Source organism: Tenrec ecaudatus, chromosome 11 (genome assembly GCF_050624435.1).
Source record: "Tenrec ecaudatus isolate mTenEca1 chromosome 11, mTenEca1.hap1, whole genome shotgun sequence".
NCBI lineage: Eukaryota > Metazoa > Chordata > Mammalia > Afrosoricida > Tenrecidae > Tenrec > Tenrec ecaudatus.
This window is the reverse complement of record NC_134540.1, coordinates 83,609,099-83,634,496: the sequence shown is the minus strand read 5'-3', so window position 1 is coordinate 83,634,496 and position 25,398 is coordinate 83,609,099. Positions and strand designations below refer to the sequence as shown.

Here is a 25,398-nt window from a genome sequence, read left to right as displayed (position 1 = left end):
TTTCATAAATAAATGTTGAAGCGCTCACAAAAACGTGGAGTGAAACTTAATTCCTTTGACAATTCATTTATCTAAACACTGTTACAAACTGTTCAGTAGCTGCCATCTTAGGGCCAGTTATTTAGTTATGAATCCATTCAATCAAATCATCAAATCACCATTTCCACATGTTAACTCAAAAGTTTCTAAATAAGTTTTCTTAAATATCTAGCTAAAAATGCAAGTCGTACTAAGTAGAACTTTGATTAAGAATAGGAAGTTAGCCAGATGACTCTCGACTGACCCTAAATGCAGTTCTCAATCTCATTTCTGCTTGTCATTTTGATAATAAAGCTCTAAAATAAACTATTAGAAAATTCAACTCGGAGGTTCCCACTCTACATCTGTTCAATGGAAATACCAGGAATTTCAAAAATTGGTGGAACCAAAATCCTTATCTTTTTGCTTTTTTATTAAATAAATCATTTTATTGGGGGCTCTTACGTGCAACAAACCATACGACCCCTGTCTCAAGCAGACATGTACGATTACTGCCATCAATCATTTCTAAATATTATCTTTCTTCTTGAGCCCTTGGATGGCAGTTTTTTCCCTTCCTCCCCTACTGTGACACCCCCACAAATTATTATGTGGTTATTATTATTTACACATATCTTACACTGCCCAGTCTATCCTTTCACCTGCTCTCCTGGCGTTGCTCCCCTGAGGGGCGTTATTCTGCTGTCATTGCTATCCCTTCCCATTCCCTCCCTTCCTCGCCCTTCTCTTCCCCATCCTCCTGGAACCGTTGCTCCCATTACTGTTTCTCAAAGGGGTTGTCTTTCCTGAATTCCACACATCGAAAGCTCTCGTCTGTGCCACTGTCTGTATACCGGTCTAGTGGGGATTGTGAGATTGGACAATTATCATAATAGTGGGGGCAGGAAGGATTAAAGAACTAGAGGGGTGCTGTATATTTTGTCTGTGCTGAACTGCACCCTGGATGCATTTTCTCCTCCAAGCAGCCCCTGTGAGCGTGGACATCCAATTATCCACAGATGGGCTCTGGGTCTCGGGCTTGACCCCTTCTCCCTCATCTTCATGAGACTGTTTTATTTCTGTAATTCTGTTGTCTGTTCAAGCTCTTATCTTTAAATTCCATTTTTTCATGTACTTTTTGAAGCCTCCGTGTATGTGGTAGTTTAAAGACAAAGAGACTGAGAAGATATCTATGTTATTTGGCAAGAAGTAAAAAGTGTATTCTTAATTTAGTAGAGAAAGGATTTCTGAAGACTTCAAAAACTTTTCGGAAAGATGGAATTAAAAGATAATGGAATTTTTCCACAGGCTTGTTGAAGGCCCTTACTATATACTATGTTACATATTGTGATTATTCCATGCTAAGCTTGTTTTTAAAACACACCTATATAAACAATTAACCTAATGTTTGATAACAAAAGGATGAATATAAGGAAGAAAAGGGTAGTGGGGTCATGGGGCATTAATCCACCCAAGGGGAGGGTATTGTTTATATCTCCACAGAGAAAGAGGGACCAGACTTCAACCCAGTGCCGCAAGGTGTGAATGCAATGTCCCGGCGTGGAGTAGGGAACCAGTGGAGAGGTCTGGGAGGCTGGCCCCAGCACCATAAATTAAGTGAATTCCTGCCCCTCCCCCGAAAAGAATTTGTTCCAAAGGACGACATTGACTCTGCAGCTCCGGGAGATGGACATATCTGATCACAGACAACACACGGGAGCAGATGAAGGGGGAGGAGGAGAAAGTGGAGCACAGCCTGGCCCACCAGGCCGTGAGGATAATGTACCTGAGTAGAGCAGCCAGTCCACAGAGAGAACAACATGGCTGGCCCCACTATGAGACATGATGCCCCTCAGTGACTAAGGGCGATACAGGGGACTGCACCGGAGACACAGTGTGGGAATTGCACCTGACCTGATCCCACCACACCGAGGCAAATCACTGGGGGAGTGCAGCGGAACAGCAAGGGAATGGAGTGGCAAGGTCCCCAAGGAATGCTGAAAGTGGACTTTGGGGCCAGGGCATGGTACCCCAACAGACTGGACTGGAAAACACTCCTAAGGGCCAACAAACGATCCTTGAACTAACTACAAGCTTTTCTTTTGTGAAGTGTTTTGTTTTGTTCTTTGTCAGTGATTTGTTTTTGTTGCTTTGTTGTCTGGTTGTGTACTGTTGTTTTGTTTTCTTCTGTCTTGTTTTTATGCATGTTAGTGTCTCCACAGGTCTGTCTGAATAGGACAGGCTGGATGAACTATCTGAAGGAAAAACAATGGGACCGACAGATGGAGGAAAGAGCTAGGAGATAGTGACTGGGGTCTTAAAGGCTTGAAGATAAACAAGCGGCCATCTAGCTCAGAAGCAACAAAGCCCACATGGAAGAACACACCAGCCTGTGTGATCGAGTGGTCCCGAAGGGATCAGTTATCAGGCATCAAAGAACAAAAAATCATATCATTGACTGCACACCTCCATGATAGGATCGCTGAAGACAAATGGGTGCATAAGCAAATGTGGCGAAGAAAGCTGATGGTGCCCGGCTATCAAAAGAGATAGTATCTGGGGTCTTAAAGGCTTGAAGGTGAACAAGCGGCCATCTAGCTCAGAAGCAAAGAAGCCCACATGGAAGAAGCGCACCAGCCAGTGTGATCACGAGGTGCCAAAGGGACCACGTGTAAGGCATCATGCAAAAAAATATATATATATATGTATGTGTGTGTGCGCGTGTGTATACACCATATTAAATGAAGGGGGAAGTGCAGAGTGGAGACCCAAGGCCCAAGTGTCGGCCAGTGGAGATCCCCTCATAGAGGGGTTTAGGAGAGGAGATGGGTTAATTAGGGTGCGAGGTAGTACCGATGAAGAACACAGCTTTCCCCTAGATCCTGGATGCTTCCTCCCCCCAACTACCATGATCCGAATTCTACCTTGCAGGATTGGATAGGGCAGAGGTTGTACACTGGTGCATATGGGGGCTGGAGGCACAGGGAATCCAGGGTGGATGATACCTTCAGGACCAAGGGAGTGAGGGGGGATGCTGGGAGAGTGGAGGGTGAGTGAGTTGGAAAGGGGGAACTGATTACAAGGATCCACATGTGACCTCCTCCCTGGGAGATGGACGGCAGAGAAGGGGGGGAAGGGAAACTCCGAATAGGGAAAGATATGACAAAATAACAATGTATAAATTACCAAGGGCACATGAGGGAGTGGGGAAAGGGGAGGGAGGGGAAGAAAAAAAAGAGGACCTGATGCAAAGGGCTTAAGTGGAGATCAAATGCTTTGAGAATGATTGGGGCAGGGAATGTGCAGATGTGCTTTACACAATTGATTTATGTATATGTATGGATTGTGATAAGAGTTGTATGAGCCCCTAATAAATTGTTTTAAAAAAAATAAAAATAAAATACACCTATATAAACAATTAACCTAATGTTTGATAATCACATATTCCTATCATAGTCTACATAAGCACCCTCCAGATTGTACCTACTAATTATGGTTTTTATCCAAGTTAAGGATATCTTTTTAAATCAAATTTCATCCATATTTGATTTCAATTCATTATTATATTGTCCTAGAAGTAGCAACATTAAATAGATGAAAATTCTTGAAACTCTTCTTCAAATAAGCCTACATAACACCAACAATGCATCAAAGTACTCAGTTTACCATGCTTATCAGAATTGTATAACTCCTGGTTTGTTTGCTTGTTTTGCCTGTCACGCTATTTTAACTTTAAGTGTCCCAGTCTGTGGTCATGTGTCCACTACATTAATAGAAGAAAGCTTCATGTGAAACACAACAAAGTCTGAATAAAATGTCAGTCATACCAAAACAACTGGAAAAGGCTTACCTGAAATGCTATGAGATAGCAAAGTGCAGCCAGCTCGGAGAGTGCTCGCCACTGTACATCACTGTGCTGGCCCATCTTCAAAAGCAGAGACCCGGCATGCATGTAGAAGTGTCCTTTCATTTCTAAGAAAGTAGCTGAGAGCTCATCATTTCCACCCACCAAAGGTTTCAGAGACTGAAGAACGCCATCAAAACTGTAATATTAAAATATTAAACAAGCAGTTCATACCTATAGTTATAAATAACCATGGTTTCATTATTTAGCTCAAAATGAAAATAATTAGGGAGTATTTGCTTTTCACTAATGTATTCAAATTAATAATCCTAATCCTGGGTGTCATAAGTCACAAATGATCCAGACAATTAGGAACCAAGCATCCTGAGTAGTTCCCTTTAACCCCGTGAAGGAAGTCTCACTCCAAATGTTATTGGGAGCCCTCCAAGAAACACTAATGAAGCACACACATCAAAGATTAATGACCGCATGCTGTTGTCTAGTAAACCAGGATAAAGTTGGGTAACTAAATTATTTCCTAACTTCTTCTGAATTATTTGGTTTCTTTACTTAATTCACAGTTGGAATTTCTCAAGTTAAGCATGCGAATTTAATATTAAAAGAACAAAACGAAGATATCTGAGTTATCAACATTGCAATTGCCAATTATATAAATAACTAATTAAATAAGTTGTATTTCTCATTACTATGTGTGATTTATATAAGTAATGAGTATTTCTACATACTCATTATTCCTAATGGCCTTCACACGCTTCAATTATTTAAAACCCAAAAGAAACTCTTATTAGAAATGTGCAACATGCTTTTTACAATAAGAAATCTAAGTGTAATGGTTAAGGTTATGTGTCGACTTGTGTAGGCCATGATACTAAATAAGTAACCACCCCATTTTGCAATTTGCTGTGAGCAGTCAATCAGTTAAAAGGTTGTTTTCTTGGGGGCAGGGTCTGCATTCAATATATTTGGACAGTCTGGCAAAGCTCACTCTCTCTTGATCCTGCATCCATCTTGTCAACTCCTGACCTCTGTTTCTTAAAATATGAACCAGCAACCTAATGTATGACCTGTTGATTTGGGGTTCATCAGCTCCTAAAACCACAAGTCAGGAGGATCCACAGATTTCGCCAATTTGCAAAACTGCGTAAGCTATTCCCTTGAAATAAATCTGTATCTAATTTCTGTATCTTTTATATGTATATGTCCTGAAGACATCACACTTGGTAAAGTACAGAGCAGCAAAAAAAAAAAAAAAGGTGAATCCTTTAACAGATGTACTGGGCAAAGAACCAGAACAGGGGCATCAGGGAAAGGCTACTATATGAATACATTCCTGGGGTGAGGTCTAAGTACTATGGCAGGGGCCAGACCCAACCCAGGGACACATATGGCAAAGAGGGGTGGGGGGAAACATGGGTAGTGGGGGAACAGGGAAGTAACCCACCCAAGAGGAAGGTATTGTTTATATCTCCACAGGAGGAGAGAGGGATCAGACATCTACCCAGTATGTGAATGCAACAATGCAGTATGACGCAGGAAACCAATAGATAGGTCTGCGGTGGCTGGCCCCAATCCCAATTACATGGACAGCCTCCTTCCCGTCAGAATAATGTAGCTGATGCAAAGGGCTTAAGTGGTGAGCAAATGCTTTGAAAATGATGAGGGCAATGAATGTACAGATGTGCTTTATACAACTGATGTATGTATGGATTGTGATAAGAGTGCAGGAGCCCCTAATAAAATGTTTAAAATTAAAAAAAAATTTATATATAAAAAAAAGAATAATGTACTTACATAGGAAGGACTGAAGCTACAGCTAGGGAGAGGGTGAATCTGATCAGAGCACAAAGGAGCAGACGAAGAGGGAACGAGAGAGTGGAAGACTTCCTGGCCCACCAAGCCCACGCTCAGGGAGCGCAACAGAGCAGCAAGGGGAGCAAAGCAATGAAGTCCCCGGGGAATACCAAAGATAGACTTTGGGGCCACGTCATGGCACCCCATCAGGCTGGAGTGGAAAACACTCCTGAAAGTCAACAAACAGACCTCGAACTGTTTATAGGCTTTTGGGTTTTCTGCCTTGTTTTTGTGCTTATTATTGTCTCTGCATGTCTACTTAGATAAGATAGGCAGGATAAACAATTGGAGGAGAAAATGAGAGACCAATAGTTGTAGGTGGGGACAACATAGGACAGAGTAGGCGGGAAAGGAGGTGGGTGTTAACAAACCCAGAGTGAAGAGAACAACAAGTGATCTAAAATCGACGGTGAGGAGAGCATAGGACGCCTGGTAGGGCTTGATTGATTAAGGGCAACGTACTTAATTCCTGAGAGGAATTAATGAAAACAGGAATAAGGCCAAACAGGATAGTGGGACAAGAGGAAAGTAAAAGGAAACAGAGGAAAGAACTAGAAGCAAAGGGCATTTCTAGAGGTCTAAATACAGGCATGCACATATGTAAATGTATTTTTATATGATGATAGGAAAATAGATCTATGTACATGTCAAGTGTATATGTTAAGTATCAAGGTAGCAGATGGACATTGGGCCTCTACTCAAGTATTCCCTCAACGCAAGAGCAGTTTGCTCTAATAACCTGGCATTCATTCCATGCTCACCTTCCTGACATGATTGCTAAAGACAAAATGGGTGCATAGCAAATGTTGTATAGAAAGCTAATGGTGTCCGGGTTTCAAAAGACATATCTTCTGGGGTCTTAAAGGTTTGAAGACAAGCAAGTGTCAATCTAGCTGAGAAGCAACAAAATCCACCTGGAAGAAACACACCAGCCTGTGTAATCATGAGGTGTCAATGAGATCAGGTATCAAGTATCAAAGACACAGAACAAAAAATCTTAGAAGTCCCATCTGTAGACAACTGGACTTACCCTCATAGAAGGGTCACAAGGACGAGACGAACTAGTCAGGGTACAGTATAGCAACGATGAAACATACAACTTTCCTCTAGTTCTTTAATGCTTCCTCCCCCTACTATCCTGATCCCAATTCTACCTTACAAATCCAGTTAGACCAGCGCATGTACACGCATACAGTTAAGAGCTGGAAACAGAGAATCCAAAACAGATAAACCCCTCAAGACCAATAGAGAGTAACAATACCAGAAAGATTAGGGGAAGGTGGGGGATGAGAGGGGGAAGTGGATCACAATGATCTATCTACATATAACCCCCTGGGGGGAGGGGGGATGAACAACAGAAAAGTGGGTAAAGGGAGACATCAGTCAGTGCAAAACATGAAATTTTATAAATTATCAAGGGTTCATGAGAGGGAGGGAGGGAAGGAGGGAGGGAATAGGGGAAAATGAAGAGCTGATACCAAGGGCTCACGTAGAAAGAAAATGTCTTGAGAATGATGATGGCAACAAATGTACAAATGTGCTTGACACAATGGATGGATGGATGGATGGATTGTGGTAAGATCTGTATGAGGCCCCAATAAAATGATTTTTTTTAAACAGGCAAAGGAGCTACATCTGCTGTGCATCAAGAAAAGGACCACTCCTGAAGCAGCTCATAGATCAGTAAACCTAGTAGAGGGAGCATGTCTCGTTTTCAAAGAGTGGGACTGTGTAGTTTCTTGGAACTCAAAAAGGGGGCACAGTTCCTAAATTCCAAAGAAGTCAGATTTTTGCCAACAAAGTTCCAGAATGTGGGGTCTCCATGAAGGCATGCCAGGAGTATAAGGACACACGCAAAGCTGAAGGGGTGGGGAAAATGGGGCCTGTGGGGCTAAGGGAATGGGGTTACCACTAAGATGGCTAGAGAAATGGGCCACCTCAAGTTGAAGCCATTTGTAATCACAGAGGGCTTTCAAAAGTAAAGCTGGGCCCCAGAAAAAGGAAGCCTGCATTTAGAATCCAGAGGGTATGGCCAACACAGAGCCTGGAGGGTGGGGCTATTTTAGACTTGGTCATCCCTTGTTTCTTCCAAGAGCTCCCATTTGCAATGAGATGTCTACCTTGTGCCCTTCCACCAGTGTATTTTCGAAGCAGGTAACTTGTTTTCTAGTTTTCAGAGGTTCAAACATAAATTTGCCCCACAGAATGGAATAAGCTAGCTTTATCCATCTTTAATTTACATGAATCAAAAGATGAGACTTTCCACTACTTACTAAGACTTTGATGTGATGGAGCAAATGTGTTTTGTATGTCGCAAGGATATAAATACTGGGAGGGGGACAAACGGTGAAATGTTATCTGTTGAACTGCATACCCCAAAAGGGTTGATATGTTAATGAGACATGACTAGAATAGGGTTCCTCTTAAATCTATCTTTTGATATACAAATAGCAAGAGGGGCAGAAATGGAGCAAGATGCCAGGCTATATAAGCCAATATCCACGTAGAGACGAGAAGAAGTCTTCCCCTACACCCTACAAAATAAACTCAGACTTCCAGCCTCCTGAACATTGAAAACATACATTTCTCTACTGGTAACACTATTTCTTCTGCCACTCACACAAAATGAAGTCTGAGGATCCCTAGGGTTCCCAAAGACCCTTTCGATTATCTACATAGTTTAAGACACAGCAGGTGTTTGTCACTCTTATTTTTTTTAAACAATTTATTAGGGGTTCATACAACTCTTATCACAGTCCATACATATACATACATCAATTGTATAAAGTACATCTGTACATTCTTTGCCCTAATCATTTCCTTCTTTTTTCCTCCTCTTTTCTTTTTTTGCATTTTATTAGGGACTCATACAACTCTTATCACAATCCATACATATACATACATCAATTGTATAAAGCACATCCATACATTCCCTGCCCCAATCATTCTCAAAGCATTTGCTCTCCACTTAAACCCTTGGCATCAGGTCCTCTTTTTTTTCCCCCTCCCTCCTACTCTTATTTTCTGACTTGTATATAGTGTAGCTTTACAGAAGCTACAGGACATGTAAATTTTTTAACAGATTGGACACAGACTAGATGAGAATCCAGCTGTGTTCTATTAAGCCGCACACTAAGGCATTGGCCAAAATACAAAAATAATGCTATTCTTCTCTTTTTTTGTATTCTGGATTTTGTATTTTACAAAAAAAAAAAAAGTAAATGTTGTTACCATATAAATAAGGTGACCAGATGTCCCACTCTTGGCGGGACAGTCCTGATTTTTAACAATTTGTCCCACATCCAGTGGTGTTTTAAAAAAGTCCCGATTTTTGGAAAGAATGTACAAGCTAGGGTATACGGTTTTCTGCTGCCATGTGGCTATTTTACCATGATACGAGTTTTATCAACGGTATCCCGCTTTACCAATGTTAAAATCTGGTCAACTTACGATATAAGGGTCATCATATTAAATAAATGTTAATGTTTTAATTTCTAGTATGGTAAATAGTGATAGATATAACTCATAAATTATCTTTTGGGTTCTCAAAGGGTATAAATGGATCCTAAGATCAAAAACCCTGAGTACAGAGTCATACAAAATACAATACCATCACTAGCATGAAAGCTGCTGTAGACAATCTGTAAACAAAATGACTAGGCGCTGTTCCAAGGAAAATTTGATTTACATAATCAAGCAGTGTGTCATTATTGGCCCACAAGCGCTAGTCAACCTCTGCTCAAATGATCTTACAGATATCTGATTTTTTTATTAATTTAACAGAATATTGTAATAAAAGTCAGTGGCCCTCAATGCCAACATTTAGGAAAACCACGAATGTGATAGTATCAAAAAGTTACAGGGAAAAAAAATTTTAATGGTATTTTTTTCAAGCTTTTTAAATCTCCCTCATAATTATGTAATTGCATTCTCTTGTTTCTCATTTAAGACAGTGTTTTCTGAAATGCTAGTGATGCTAACTGCTGACAGACACAAGTACATCTGAACCTGTCAATCCATCTGATAACAGGTGAAGAATTTTATTCTCATACTACATTAGGGTATTTCCAAACATTTATTTTTAGAAATTAAACTTAGATTGGCACTAAGAATATTCACAATATGGATAAATTTTAATCAAGCCTAAATTAGTCATACCAACTAATCAAATCCTTTAAAAAAAGAACAAAACTCCTTCCAAGTTGTTTACCATATTAAATATGAATTTCTAAGAACATTTAAAAAATGATGGGATATATTTAGACTAACACACTGAATTACTATAAAGATAACCTCTATCACTTATACAAAAAGTACTCTCTTTAAGAGAATAAAGCCAACATACCTTTCCAACAATTCTCTACATTCCTGCACATCTCTAGCGCAAAGTGTAAGAAACATAAGGTTAGCATAAGCCAGAAGAAAATCTCTATTGGTTGCTCTCCAGTAATTTTTATCAGAATCCAAACACTGTAAAGAGTCCAAATAGTCCTATTTTGTAAAAGAAAAAAAACAATACATTACATTACAAAGCTTTATCAAATTCTTAAAAGTATACTGTCTTCTATCTATACTTCATGTGTCCATCTCCATAACACTGACAAGAGCCCCGGTGGCAGACTGCTACCCCTCAGCCAGCAGTTTTTCACTCCGCCAGTGCTTTGGAAGATTTACAGCCTTGGAAACCCAAGGGAAATTCTACTCTGTCGTACAGGGTCACTATGAGTAGAAATTGATTCAATAGCTGTTGAGTCTGGCGTATTACATATATATATAAGATTTATTAAACCATATTGGTTTTTACACCAGTATCATAAATAAAAATACCCCTTAAAGTTTACATCTGTCTTATTTATCACTATATCCTGCCCATGTAAATTGAAATATTCATAAAAATTCCTCTTCCTAATTGCTTTCTATAACTGAAAGAATTTTAAGTCTTAGAAGGAGATGCTTACTTGCAAAAAGTTGTACACATTAATAGTTTATTCAGAATTGTAGAATCGACAGCTTTTACCTACCGTAAGGGTCTGCACAACACATGAATTCCATTCTAAACTTGAACGTAAAGCTATGTTTTTTTCTGCCTCATGGCAATGGGCCACAGCATCCTTCAATCTGTTATTTGACCGATACAGTTCTACTAGTCGGATGTTCACATAGACATCATCAGGTCTTGCATAAAGTTCTGACTGAATCAAGTCAAAAAGCTTATTCCATCCATCTTCACCTTTACAATCTAATAGCTGCTCCTATTATTAAAAAAAAAAAGCCTTTATTTGGAGCATAGGTTCCCAAATTCTTTGACCTACTGTCCCCTTTTCAGAAAAAAAAAATTTTACTCAATACCTCCCCTGACAATGAAAAACTTTTGCACTATAGCCCATAACCCAGGAAAAAGTGTAGGCACTTGCTTTTGCAGCTCCTCTGGATCCTTTCAGTAGCCCCTGCAAGGGGGTGGGGGGTATAACCCACTTTGGGAAACACTGATTTAGAGAAATACGTGTGTCATTTTAAACATACAATGATTGTCACTATGTCCAGCCTGAAGAAGGTGCCACCACAAGGATCCTACCTACTACAGTAAGCCCCTCACACATCTGTTTCCAGCTCATGTCTACCTCAGAAAATTACCAGGACTAAAACCATATATATATATATGGTTTTATATATGGGCTTGGATATATATATCCAAGCCCATATATACTAAAACCACATATAATATACAACTAAAACCATATATAACACATATAACCAAGTCTTCATTAAAAACCTATATCACCCCAGTCCACCCTTATAACAAGTCATCATCCTCAAGCTGTTCTATATCTCCCTAAACTTGACTCTCCACTGCTCCATCATCCTCCAACCCCCATCCTGGAGTATCTACTACTCAGGAATAAAATGAATAACCAGTGATACATACAACCTTGACATGCTGAATTAAAAAAAAAAAATCAAAATATCGATCTTAAAAGGTCCCATACTATTTTTCGAATATGCAACATTCTCAAAATGGCCAAAGTATAAATGAAAAAACAAATTAGTGGTTGTCAGGAGCTGATGAGAGTGGGGAAGAAGAGATTGAATATGACTTTAAAAGAGGAAACCTGATGGAAAGCTCTCATAAGAGAAAACGTCTTTATCATGATCTATGAGATAAAATTACACACAATGCACTGTAGCTCCTCATTTTAATATTATAATACTTAAAGAGATAACCACTGGGGGAGACTGGAAGAATGCTATACAGAACTTATCTATACCGTATTACTTTTGCAATTTCCTATGAATCTGTAATTATTTCAAAATAAGGTGTTTACAAAACAATTACTTTTCTGTTGTTGAGAAAATACACATCAAAACCACACTCCAATTCAAGTGTCTTCATGTATCATTCTCACTGACTCCGACTACATTCTTCAAATTGTGCGACGAGGCTCACGCTCCCTTCCTTGGTGGTCCTCTCACCATTAACATAAAGTCGCTGCTTCCTAATGTTCCTGTCTAATCCTTTTGAGTTGCTGTTGTCCATTTGAGTCCACACAGATAGATCTTGAAGGAACACATTACTCAAGGCAGACATTCTTTACTAGTTAACTATTGTTTACTTTTAAGAAGACTTTAGGGGTTATTTTTGCTTATTTTTGTCTTAGGAGTTCATCCGGTCATCATGGCTCCAGAAAATCCGGATTCCATTTCAATTTGAATTGGTTCTGCATTTCACCATTGTGATTCTACTTTTCACCATTCAGGATTATACTTTTGAATCTTTGATCAAAATATTCAGTAATGGTAGCTGGGTACCACCAATTTTTCCGGTCTCATGGCAACAGAACCAGATGTTCACAGAGGTAATTGGCCACACATTCACATTCCACACACCCCTGCTATTCCTGACTCTTATTCTTTTACTTTAGGAAAACAGTGACCAACTGTGCTTTGGATAGCAGCTTGCAAGCTTTTAAGAATCCAAGCACGGTAAGATGGAGGTCCATAAATGCATAACTAGGTCAGTCAATCATTGAAACCATGACACTAAATCTCTAAACCAAGAACCCAAATCCGAGGTTTTGGTTGTACAAAGTAAAAACTTTAATTATCATTTCATTTAGGATACCATTATAAAACATTAACTGTGGGTAGCAGGTACTATACTCAGAAAGTGGTTAAAAGAAACATTTTATAAATTTAATACTAATTGGGAGTTAATACATTTATCATTCCATAGTTCAATTTTTTAAATTATTAAAGAAAAATTTAAGGAAACTACAATGGTTTAAGATTTAAAACTAAAAATTATTGAAACTTTAAATATTAAAAATAGTGTGTTGCTTTCACTAACTGCTGTTACAACAAGTATTGTTTTGTTTTCTTTTTACCTTTAGTTTATAAATCGCAGGACTACCAGGGAAAAGTTTAGCTGCTCTTTCAACCCAATACTTTGTTCTTCCATCGGTAACATCATTTTTACAAAGCAATTCTGCAATCTTCAGCACAAGATCTTTTTGTGTTGGGTTTAATTCCACTGATCGCTGATATTGGAAAAAATTAAAGGAGAAAAAAATTTTAATACTAAAGTATATACACTCAAGAGTTTAAAAAAATCATCACTGCATTATTAGATAATACTATATCAATGGTTATTAAAATTAAAGCATCTTGAAATTTTCTAGTGATTAATCAAAAAACAAACCATGATTTTAAGAGGTGAATCCCAAAAAAGCACACCATACACAGACACACAGAGACGAAAACCATTTCTGACCATGTCATATTCAAAATTTATGAAGTTCAAATTAATCTTATTTTGCAATAATAAATTATAGTGTAGTGAAGGCAAATAATACATTAAGCTGCTTAAAGTGTCACTAAATAATACTGTGATATCAATGCCTGTTTTCCTAACATTCATAAACATAAGTACAAAAAATTACTTTGAATATATGTATTTAACTATACAAAGACATTTTAATCCTACCTTATAACATTCAACAGCTTTGTCAATGTTTTCCTCTACTTCATAAAGAAGACCTAGAAATCTGTGAGCTTTCGGATCCCTCTCTTGCACATTAATATATGTACATATGTATCTGTTTTAAAAAGAACACAAAATAATCTTTAAATTATATCTACAACCACTTAAATGGCAATGGACCAAAGAAACCACTGATTTATGTTATTATACTAATTATTAGTTACCCCTATTTACATAGACACATGAAGCTAACTCAAAAATATCCATTGAAAAATGAATACTACTTATAACATACACAACAGTCTTCTTTTAACATTAGACATTACATTTATCAAATGGTTCTTCCAATAAGAAGTGAACACTTTAGTCACCTTTTCCATATGATCAAATCTTGGTAAAGCACTACAGAGGTTTGTGTAAAAATTAGAAAATGATTGTAATTTAGATTTTTAAGGTTATCATAACAAAAATACTGAAGAATTAATTTCCTGAATAACAAGATAATTTATGTACTTTTTAAACAATAAAAGAATTCTAACAGTATTGTATCCAGCTAAAATTAAGCAGGAAAAAAAAAAGAAAAGTCACTGCTAAACGCAGCTACTTTCCCATTTCTCAAAATCAAGTGACAAAAGTAAGCAAGCACTCTCCAGGCTCAGTGATAGCTATCATAGGAAAAATTAGACAAAGGCCCAGGACTGGAGAAAAACCTCACATCATTAGCAGCAAAGAGTTATTAGCAGGCCCACTGTTGCTAGTTATATAAAGATGTCCACATTTGCCTTTTTATCAGCATTTGTTTTCCCAACAGTGATGCACCTCATCATTCGCCTCCCTCCAAATTCTGTTTCAGTCACCGTAAGACAGGAAATCAGACTGACATTTCCTGATGATCAAAGTCTGAGAATGGTACCTCCCAAACCCACCAAAGACCTTTTCCACAGCTACCACCTGGTCCAGTAATCACAGTTAGCTTTTGTATCCACTGCTATTTTCTGGGTGATTGAAATACCAGAGATCTAAGAAGGAAGAACTAAAACATAAGTACGGTTTTCTTCTTCTAATACAGGGAAATGCTTAGAAAAGCTGTTTTAAGTCAAAACAATTCATTTTCTATCCTAGGTACAATAATCAACAGGCCTGCAAAAAAAATCATCATTTTGGATTAATTCTTAATATTATGAAAGTAATTAAAAATCCATTTTCTGGAATACACTTAGAAACAACTAATAAAAAATATATTTTTATCTATTTCAAAAAGCACACGGCATTTTTTAGAAAATAACGTACATTTACCATTTGGTACTTACTTTTTAGCAAGATCATATTCTTTAGCTTCATAGTACAGCTTCGCAAAGTAAAATCCTTTCATTGACTTCTTAAAAAAATCAAACAAAAAACTTTTGAAACAGTCTGAATCTATTTTAAAAGGACAAGTGCCAAGAATAATAACAAATAACATTCTATTAATTTCCCAAGATGTATTTTAATTTCTTGTCAAAATATTAAGCATATATTCTAATTATGTTTTATTCATTTTCTCATGTTTTATTATTGCCCTTATTTTTTTAAATCAGACAGCAGAAAGCTACCCGATGTTACTAATTATAGCAATAAGCTTTACAAACCACTTTCATTTGGACCACTTATCACTTTACAGATAACAGAAATCAGGCTTTCTGGGGGAGGGGCATACCAGAAACATCTCTTATACAAGTAAGCTTTTACAAGACAAATTAAGGAAGGACTTCAGACTCCATTAAGAAATTCCCTGGTGTGAGTGGAGAGGTCTGAGAGGCCAGCCCCAATCCAAACTACGTGGATACCTGCCCTCCACCCAGAAGAATTTATTTCAGAGGATGGCATTGAATGTGTAGCTCTGGGAGAGGGACATATTTGATCAGAGCATATGGAAGCAGATGAAGGAGGAGGAGGAGAGAGTGGAGCACATCCTGGCCCACCAGGCCTTATGGACGATGTTCCCAGTTCCTGCTCAGAGCAGACAGTCCACAGAGAGGACCACATGGCCGGTCCCACTATGAGACACGACGTCCCTCACTGACCCAGAGCCCTTACAGGAGACAACAATGGAGACACAGTGTGGGAATGGCGCCTGATCTAATCCCGCTACAGAGGCAAAACACTAAGGGGGTGCAACAGAACAGCAAGGGAACGGAGCAACGAAGTCCCCATGGAATGCTGGAGGTGGACTTTGAGGCCAGGGCTTGGTACCCCAAAAGACTAAACTGGAAAACAGTCCCTTTTTTTTTAATCCTTTTATTAGGGGCTCATACAACTCTTATAACAATTCATACATACATCAATTGTGTAAAGAACATTTGTACATTCATTGCCCTCATCATTCTCAAAACATTTGTTCTCCACTTAAGCCCCTGGCATCAGCTTCCCATTTTTCCCCTCCATCCCTGCTCCTCTCATGAACCCTTGATAATTTATAAGTTATTATTGTGTCTGGAAAACACTCCTAAAGGCCAACAGTCCTTGAACTAATTAAAGCTTTTCTATCTTGTTGTGTTTTGTTTTGTATTTTTTGTCATTGGCTTGTCCTTGTTGTTTTGTTGTATACTGTTGCTTAGTTTTGCTCTGGCTTGTTTTTGTGCATGTTATTATCTCTGCAGGTCTGTCTAAATAAAATAGGCTGGATGAATAATCTGGAGGAGAAAACAATGGGACCAACAGTTCTGGGGGGTCATGGGAGAGAGGGAGGTGGGGGGGAAAGTACTGGTGTTAACAAACCCAGGGGCAAGGGAACAAGTGATCCAAATCGGTGGTGAGGAGGGTGTAGGTGGTCGGTAGGGACTGACCAAGGGTAATGTAACGGAGAGAATTTACTGAAACCCAAATGAAGACTGAGCATGATAGTGGAATAAGAAGAAAGTCAAAGAAAATACAGGAAAGAGCTGGGGGGCAAATGGCATTTATAGAAGTCTAAATAAAAGCATGTACATATGTAAATATATTTATATGTGAGGCTGGGGAAATAGATTTATGTGCATATACTTATAGGTTTAGCATTAAGGTAGTAGATGGACATTGGGCCTCCACTCAAGTACTCCCTCAATGCAAGAACACTTTGTTCTATTATGGCATTCTATGATGGCATTCTATGGCATTCTATGACACAATCGCTGAAGACAAAGCAGGTGAATAAGCAAATGTGGTGAAGAAAGCTGATGGTGCCCGGCTATCAAAAGATATAGTGTCTGGGGTATTAAAGGCTTAAAGGTAAACAAGCAGCCATCTAGCTCAGAAGCAACAAAGCACATATGGAAGAAGCACACCAGCCTGTGAGATCAAGAGGTACCGAAGGGATCAGGTATCAGGCATCAACAGAACAAAAATTCTTATCATAGTGAATGACGGGGGAGTGCAGAATGGAGACCCAAAGCCCATTTGTAGACCACTGGATATCCCCTCACAGAAGGATCTCGGGGAGGAGACAAGCCAGTCAGGGTGCGATGTAACAACAATGAAACATACAACTTTCCTCTAGTTCCTAAATGCTGCACACACACCCACTATCATGATCCCAATTCTACCTTGCAAGTCTGGCTAGACCAGAGGATGTACACTGGTACAGATAGGAACTGGAAACAGGGATTCCAGGATGGATGATGCCTTCAGGACCAGTGGTGTAAGTGGCGATACTGGGAGGATGGAGATGGGTTGGTTGGAAAGGGGGAAACAATTACAAGGATCTACATATAACCTCCTCCCTGGGGGACAGACAACAGAAAAGTGGGTAAAGGGGGACTTCGGACAGTCAGTATATGACAAAATAATAATTTGTAAATTATCAAGGGTTCATGAGATAGGGGGGACCAGGGAGGGAGGGGCAAAAATGAGGAGCTGATGCCAGGGGCTTGGGTAGAGAGCAGATGTTTTAAGGATAAGGGCAATTAATGTACAGATGTGCTTTACACAACTGATGTATGTATGGATTGTGATAAGAGTTGTAAGAGCCCCTAATAAAGCTATTAACAAAAAAAAGGAATTCCCTGGTCCAGACAGTGCTCTTTAATTTTAAACTCAATAGATAAAACAAAACAGAAATAAAAATTCAATTCTTCATGTACTAAACCAAGTCCATGCCCTGGCTCTTTAATTCTAAACTCTCAAAAAGTCAGAATACTAGGACACACCACCAGATTACATCCATGTGATAAGATCACACAGCCATCAAAAAAAAAACCTCACAAAGCCATCAAAATATCTTATTTTTAAAGCCTTCACAAAAACACAGGGGGGGGCACTGTTTTAAATTACATGTTTTTTGTGTAGATAAATATAAAAATGTAGGTTGCTTCTGAATTACATCATACTTTACATCCTATAAGCGGTATCACCCTTCAAATTTTTTATAATAAAGTTTGATTACTTCTGTATTAACCATTTCTGCCTAGTGTATTCAATGTCAAAATAAATTCAATGTATGTTAAATTGTAGATAACTATGATTCTCTTAAAATAACAGAGAGTAAAGAATTATTTTACATAAAGTAATTTGGTCTTTGGTTCCTAAGAGATAAACCTTGAGATTTCCTAAATAATTGAGGCACTGCCAATTCTCTTAAGCAGGCCTCCTGGCTATGCCTTGAAACCCTAAAAAGCAGTTCTAACCTGTCCTGTAGTCATTGAGTTGGTTGGAATTGACTCTAAGGCAGTGGGTTTTGGTTTGGCTTGATTGAGAAAATCAAATGCCTCATCTAACTAGTGACCACATGAAAAGTAAGATTATCCTTGTTCTACTCAGACCAGTCAACGGGATGGCCTTGAGAGAGGACTGAGCAAGACGCTGTTGAGCTTGGCTCCCATCTGGCACAGTAAAAAGATGAGCAATGTACATGAGCTGGGAGCTTTCAGTCCCACCGCTTCCTTCACACTGTGAGCTGGGTCAAAAGCCAGGTAAGAGGCAGGGGGTTAGAGTAGTACACCAAACAAAAAGGGGTATACTAAGATCAGAGAAGGAAAACTCCAGTGGGGTTTAGGGAAACTGTTCCTTTATCTCCATTTTTAAATACCCAGTTTTACTGAACTATAATTAACATGGCATGCAAATCTATAGTTCACTTATAGCAAGAAGGGGTGCGCAATCACTACCACGATCAACTTAGGAACATTGTCTTCCTTTTTGTACCCACTGGTCTACTTATCTCAATTTTCAGTTCAAATACAGGCTCTGAAAGTGCGGTCTCTCTATCCCGACCTTTTACAGAAGAGGTCAGAAACCTTGCCATACGGACAGCTGACTTTTGGTAACCAGCCATCCAGAGAGGTTGCTTTTTTATGTCAGCTCTTCAAATGCTTAAAAATAAAGCCAATGCTAGTCCATCACAACCCACAAGGACCCTTGAGTGTGTTTCTGACACAAAATCTTTACAGGAGCAGACAGTCTCCTCTTTCTAACACAGGGTAGTTGGTACCATATGTTTGAACTGCAGCCTATTTGTCCCACAGGTCCTCCTCCTTACCCTTAAGATATAAAATTCATTAATCATCATTTTGTCACCAATAAAAAACATGAGGTGGGTTTAAACCTTCAGGAGACAGCTGAATTTTACTGTTGATGAGGGGTTGATCCCATGGCATTTCTGCTTAGTAGAAGAGCCCCAAAGGCATGGTGGTTACACCCTGAGCGGTAAAGTGCCAGGGTCCACAGTTCAAAACCACCTCTGGAGAAAGCTGAGGCGCACTACCCCTGTAGAGAGTTACAGTCCTGGAAACAGTGGAGCAGTTGTACTCTGTGCTATCGGGTCACTATGAGTCAGCATCCACTGAGGGTTTCGAGTTAGTCATTTTTCAGCTAAGCCTATAGTTCTTAAACAAGACCCCTAGTGGCACAGAGGGTTAAAAGTGGAGCTGCTAACCACAAGGTCAGCAGTTTGCAACCACCAGTTGTCCACAGGAGGAAAATGAGGCATTCTACTCTGGTAAAGACTTACAATCTAGGAAACCCACAGGGGCAGTTCTACCCTGTCCTATTCTAAGAGTCAGAAGTGATTCAATGACAGTGAGTCTGATTTTGAGAGAAACCACAAGCTCAGGCAGGCATTTGGTGCGTGTGCCTAGATGAGGAAATACTGAATCAAAGCTTCAGCAGGACTTTGAACACTTTTATGAATTCCCGCCTAGACAGCAGCATGGTAGCAATTTTAAGTTGGTTTAAGATTATCTGCTCCCATGACCTTCTGTAACTAAATAGGTCTCCTCTTCATTTTACACCAAATCCTATTTCCTTCATTGTATTTGAGTTGCAAGTATGTATATTATTTTTAATTTACCTATTCTTTATAAGAATACGTAAAAACTCATGTAGCTTTATTTCCTTATAATAAATTTCCAAAATTCTCTAAAAATCTGTCATATGGAAATTAGTTCAAAAAACATAAAAGATCAGCTTTTATGACCAAATTCTCCTCCACAGTAATCTCTCTCCTTCTGAAAGTCTATCAATTTACTAATAAGTGTATAAGTGCCTAAATCCTAGTATATGTGCATCAGACTAATCTTTTCATTTTTTTTATCTCTGCTAATTCAATAGGGTAAATAAATCTGACATTTCTCAAACTACTTAACCAATTCTTAAATTTGGATATGTAGTATTGCGTCTCCTGCTGATATATTGCAGTCATGCCCAATTTTAATTTGCGATGGAGAAGAGAATGTCACAGATAGGCTGGCAAACATCCTGACATTTGGGAGTTTTCTGAAAACCGTATCCCTAGGCTGTCATTTGTCTATGATTAATGTGTGACACGAGATTTGGATTTCTGTGCAGTAAAAAACAATCTTCTCTTTTTTTACTTTTAAATTTGAATTTACTTTGGTAAACACTGTGGACTAAACCCAAAATTTTAATTTTTATAACCATTAATTGCTCAAGAGACAGCTATTCAATAATCCATTTGTTTCCTCTATCACATAAGAATTTCACTTACAATATTTTAATAAATTCTCTTCTACTACCCAAATAAATTGTCCAGTGCTTGTCGCAGCAAATAAAAGTTTATTCATTTTAATGACAAAATACATGGTCATGGCTAACAAACATTTTCTTTTAAACTACACAAATGTATGAAGTAGACAATAGTTTAATACAGTGATACCTCAGTTGTCTGAGTTCGTTCCAAAGTCATGTTTGAACAGCGAAAAGTTCAAGAACTGAATATATTTTTCACATAATGGAAAACCAAATTATTGTTTCTGAAGCCCAAAAATTAAACCTATAAATTCATTTCCCAGGACCTTAACACCAAGTTAATAGCCCTTAGTTGAAGAAATACCCCCCAAAATATCTAGACAGAATACAGTACATTAAAAATCAAAACACAATAGCTTAAAAATGTTACAATATTTTACACAAAGTGCAGGGGAAAAAGCACAATGACAAATATTTTACCGCACTAACGCAAGCACTATCTATGTTGTCAACTCAGATTTTCGGTTGACTACCAAGCAGGTACAAACACAGAGAAGATTTTTTTTAAATTGTACTGTTCAAGTAGTGGAAGGTTTGAGCCTGGGGCCATGTGTGATATCACCTGTATATATTTTCTGCTCTTACAATGCACTACTACTTCTATTAGGCAGCGAGTGTTGCTGAATAACTTTTAAAGAGCTTGACAAAGTAAGGGACAAAGAAACCCCGGAAAGGTCTGGTTCCTGTACCCTTGCCTGGCCTGCTTTCTTCCAAGCTTGACTGAGCTCAGCCCTGGCAGGGCTACAGCACTGTCCAAGCCAGGCCTGCCTTCCTTCTTCCAGCACATGGACTGTGCAGGGGCTGTGCTCAGTGGGACCTTCCTTTCCTTACCTTGTCACATCCCCTTATTGGAGCATTTCAGCCATTTGCTACCTCAATTCTTCCTGTGTTAGACAGAGGCTGGGGCAACCAGCCAGGGCCAGGAAGGGCCATGGGTACCTGTGCCTTCAGGGATTTGTCCAAAACCACCTACGTTGTCTAATCCCCCCTGCGTTTCCATGCCCCCACCCTTGGCCATTCCACCAACCTGGAATAGGGGACAGTACCCCAGGGCTGGTGCCAATAGTAAAGAGCCCACCAACACTCCTGCCCCACCCCTACCTAGAGCCCCTTCAGGATCAGTACTGGAGTACTGACTTCAGTGCCCTAAGTAGGGATTGAAAGGAGGGAATGGCAATATAAAAATGACTTAAAGTGTGGACATTTGTAAATAGTCTAGTCCATGACTTTGGAACAAAATCTGATCTCTACACAGAGATGGCTTTTTAGAAATTTCTTATTGTGTAAGCTGTGTGCTTCCAGATCACAAGGTCAGGAGCTAGAAACTAGCAGCCTCTCACCAGGGAAAGTTGAGGCTTTCTATGCCCATAAAGAATTACAGCCTCAGAAACGCACAGAGGCAATTCTACCCTGTCCCACACGAGTCAACATCAGAGAAAACTTGTCTGCAACCATCTCCTATTTACAGAGATATTTTTAACACATTTTGTTTAGCATGAACCTGTGCATGTATATGAGCTGTAACCTAGTAACAATACTTTTTTACTTAACCTAGTATATTTTCATTGCTGTTGTTGCATGCCATTGAATCAACTTTTGATTCATAGAAACCCATGTGATACAATAAAACTGTCCTATTAGGTTTCCTAAAATATAACTTTTCAAGACTATTTCAAGTGACAGTATTTTTGTCTATACAATCTTAACAAGGTAAGATACTAAAGCTCTAAAGACCTAAAAGCAATCTTAAACTTCATTCAGTACTCTTAACAACCAAAACCCATTGCCTTCGAGTTGGTTTGGATTCATTCAACACTACACTAATCCTAAGGCAGTGGTTCTCAACCTGTGGGTCATGACCCATATGAGGGAGTCCAATAGTTCTTAATCTTCAGGGACTCAATGTCCTCTCCCTAAGAACAACAAAGAGTTCTATTAATCCAAGGGATATAGAAAACCTTAAAATGTTACTGCTCCAGTCTATTTTTTTATTGTCAACAGTTCAAAACTATAACCAGATATAGATGCTTACTCCTGAGAAATAATAAAGCTATAGAACTCAGCTGCTCTTAAAAACTAACTTGTATCTCTAATTTTTCCATGTCTCCTATAAGCCTGGAATATGGGGGGAAGGGAAGAAAGATACAACTATGTAGCTATTATGATAGTCCAAAGTTTCGCTTTTTTTAAAAAATAATTCCTTTTATTTCTTTAAATAGATCGTTGTTCTCATAGGCTCTTGCCTCCCCCCAAAGGTCTTGAATGAATGTTCTTTTCATATCAACAAAAATTAATTGCAACTAACATTTATTTAGGGTTTATTATGCTATCAGGAAGGAGTCCAAGTAAGACTGGAATAAACAGTGAGCTGCGAGGTGAACGGTTCAAATTCACCACTGTGTGAAAAAGACTCTGCTTCAATGAAGATCTGCAGTCTAGGAAATATATAGGCTATATATACATACATATATATATATGAATTGGAATTAATGTCATAGTAGTGGGTTTGGTTTTGTTATTAGGAGTAACTAGTCCCTAGAGAAGGATATGGAGCTTGGTAGAAGATCAGTGATGAAAGAGGAAGAAACTCAACAAGACCAACTCACACAATAGCAAAACACTCAATGAAGGGACTGACACAGTGGCTACAAGTAAAGACTCCGACATAGGAAGGACGATAAGGATGATGCAGGACCAGTCAGTGTTTCACTCGGTTGTGTACAGAGCCGCTATGAGTCGAAACCAAATGGACAACAACATACACCAGAGAAAGCAGTCCTGGTAGCACCATGGTTGAAGCACTCAGCTGCTAAACAAAAAGCTGTTCCAATTAAATGCTCCTTGGGAGGAAGATGTGGCAGCCTGCTCCCTTTTTAAAACCACAGCCTTGAGGCCGCTCTACTCCGTCCTATGGGTAGCTGTTCCGTCTCAAAAAACTCCATGACACATAACAGGTGCCAAGCATTGTCTTAAATGTTTAACAAAACCATCTCATCTAATCCTGTCAAGGTTACAAGTCTATCTGACTAGGGGGAAGAGTTTAACTCGCCCAATTCCAAAACTTAAAAGAGCTGCGATTCCACCTCCGGCAAACCAACTTCAGATCCTGTGCAGACCCACCCTTAATAGCTTTTTCCTAACCTTCCACATTCAAAGTTCTGTTGAATTTAAAAACTATGGTTTATCTCGAAAGAGGAAAAACATCCTAAGAACGCTGAGAAAGTTAAAACTTCTTTTAAGTGAAAACTTCTATACCATGCTAATAATCGGTAAGAAACCCAGATTTTTTTTAAGCAAATGAACGTCGCTTCCAAAGAGTGAATATAAAGAGAGGGGCAGAAACTTTACTAGCACATTGTCAACTACACCCCAAAACTGGGCAATACCCCGTGTCATTTGGGCTAGGTGTTAAAACATGCAAAGGAAGAAGCCACTGCCCCGCTCGAGTTCACTGCCTGATGTAAAGGCCCCGTGGAGTCAATTCCAACTCACAGTGCGGGACCCTATGGACGGCAGAGCAAAACAATGATCCCTCCGGCACCATCCTCACAACCGCTCCTGTGTTTGAACCCACTGTTGCAACCACTGCTAAGCCATTTCGTTGAAGGACTTTCTCCTTTTCGCTGGCCCTCTACTTTCCCAAGAAGGGCGTCCTCCTCCAGGGACTACCAGGGGGAAAGTCCTCCGGCTGGCTGTTAGGGCTAGGTTCCACCAACTTCCACGGCTGGGAGGTGTCCCCTGGACCGCAGTGAAGAAATGGTCCCGGAGACTCGGTAAAGAACACGGCCGGTGGCACCAGGAGGGCAATGGAAGGCGAAGAGAGGCGCCAAAACCCGGGGGCAGCCGCTGACGCTGTTGGGCTACACGCGCAGCGCTATTTGCCAAGGAAATTCAGACCAGGGTGGGCCCTCCGGAGAGAAAGAGGAAGCGCTGGCGCCAACGGCTGGCGGCCGAGAGGCCCCACGCCGTCCCCGGCCCTCCGCCCCTCCGGGCGCGCGCCCTCCCCTCCCCACGGCCGCACAGCACTCTCGCGAGCGCCACGCAGCCCACGGGACCGCGCGATCAGGCCGGCGACCAACGGAACGCACTAGGAAGGGCAGGCGGGCCTGAAGCCACTAGGCCGGCGCCAGGACCGGGCCGCGGACCCCAGCAGGGCCAGAAGCCAACGGCTTCTCCGGGGCCTACTAACCTCTCGGGGCGACGGCGCGGAACCCTGCACCGAGGCGATGTACCGCTCCACGTCAGCCTTGCTGCGCCTCATGGCGGCCTCGCCGGGGCTCCCGCTCCGCTGGGGGCCGGCGCGGGGGCCCGCAGCGATCGGCTGTCTCCAGGAACGAAGCGCCTAAAAGCCCGTGACGCAGCGTCGTCGCCGGCTCCAGAGCGACTGAGCGTGCGTGCGTACGTATTGCGTCAGCACTGTGCGCCACTCGGGTCCCCCTCTGCTTGGCTGAGCCCGCGGACTTCCGGTCTCGCTCCGAGTCCATCCGCCCGCCGGGCTGGACGGAGTCCCAGCGGCTGCAGCTGCGGCTGTTGGCACCGCTCCTTCCCATGCTAATTTAAGATGTCTGCGGGTGCGTCAGCGCTTCCGCAAGATGAGACAGGGGACAAACGATTCCATACCACGAAGGAGCAAGACATTGGGTTCTTAATTATTACTACACAGTGTGTGTCGTGGTGGACTCGATTG

At 40.2% G+C, this 25,398-nt stretch overlaps 1 protein-coding gene across 1 annotated transcript in view; it reads right to left on the bottom strand.

The window, feature by feature from the left end:
- Positions 1 to 25,081, bottom strand: part of LOC142461420 (E3 SUMO-protein ligase RanBP2-like) — a 61,882-nt gene extending 36,801 nt beyond the window's left edge. Inside the window, exons 1-7 of the mRNA XM_075563361.1 lie at positions 24,901 to 25,081; positions 15,023 to 15,090; positions 13,716 to 13,827; positions 13,117 to 13,269; positions 10,756 to 10,986; positions 10,080 to 10,225; positions 3,869 to 4,061 (exon numbers count right to left, since the gene is read on the bottom strand). Coding sequence (XP_075419476.1) covers positions 3,869 to 4,061; positions 10,080 to 10,225; positions 10,756 to 10,986; positions 13,117 to 13,269; positions 13,716 to 13,827; positions 15,023 to 15,090; positions 24,901 to 24,972 — 975 coding nt within the window. The 5' untranslated portion in view covers positions 24,973 to 25,081. The remainder of the gene's footprint in view (positions 1 to 3,868; positions 4,062 to 10,079; positions 10,226 to 10,755; positions 10,987 to 13,116; positions 13,270 to 13,715; positions 13,828 to 15,022; positions 15,091 to 24,900) is intronic.
- Positions 25,082 to 25,398: the final 317 nt, after the last annotated feature.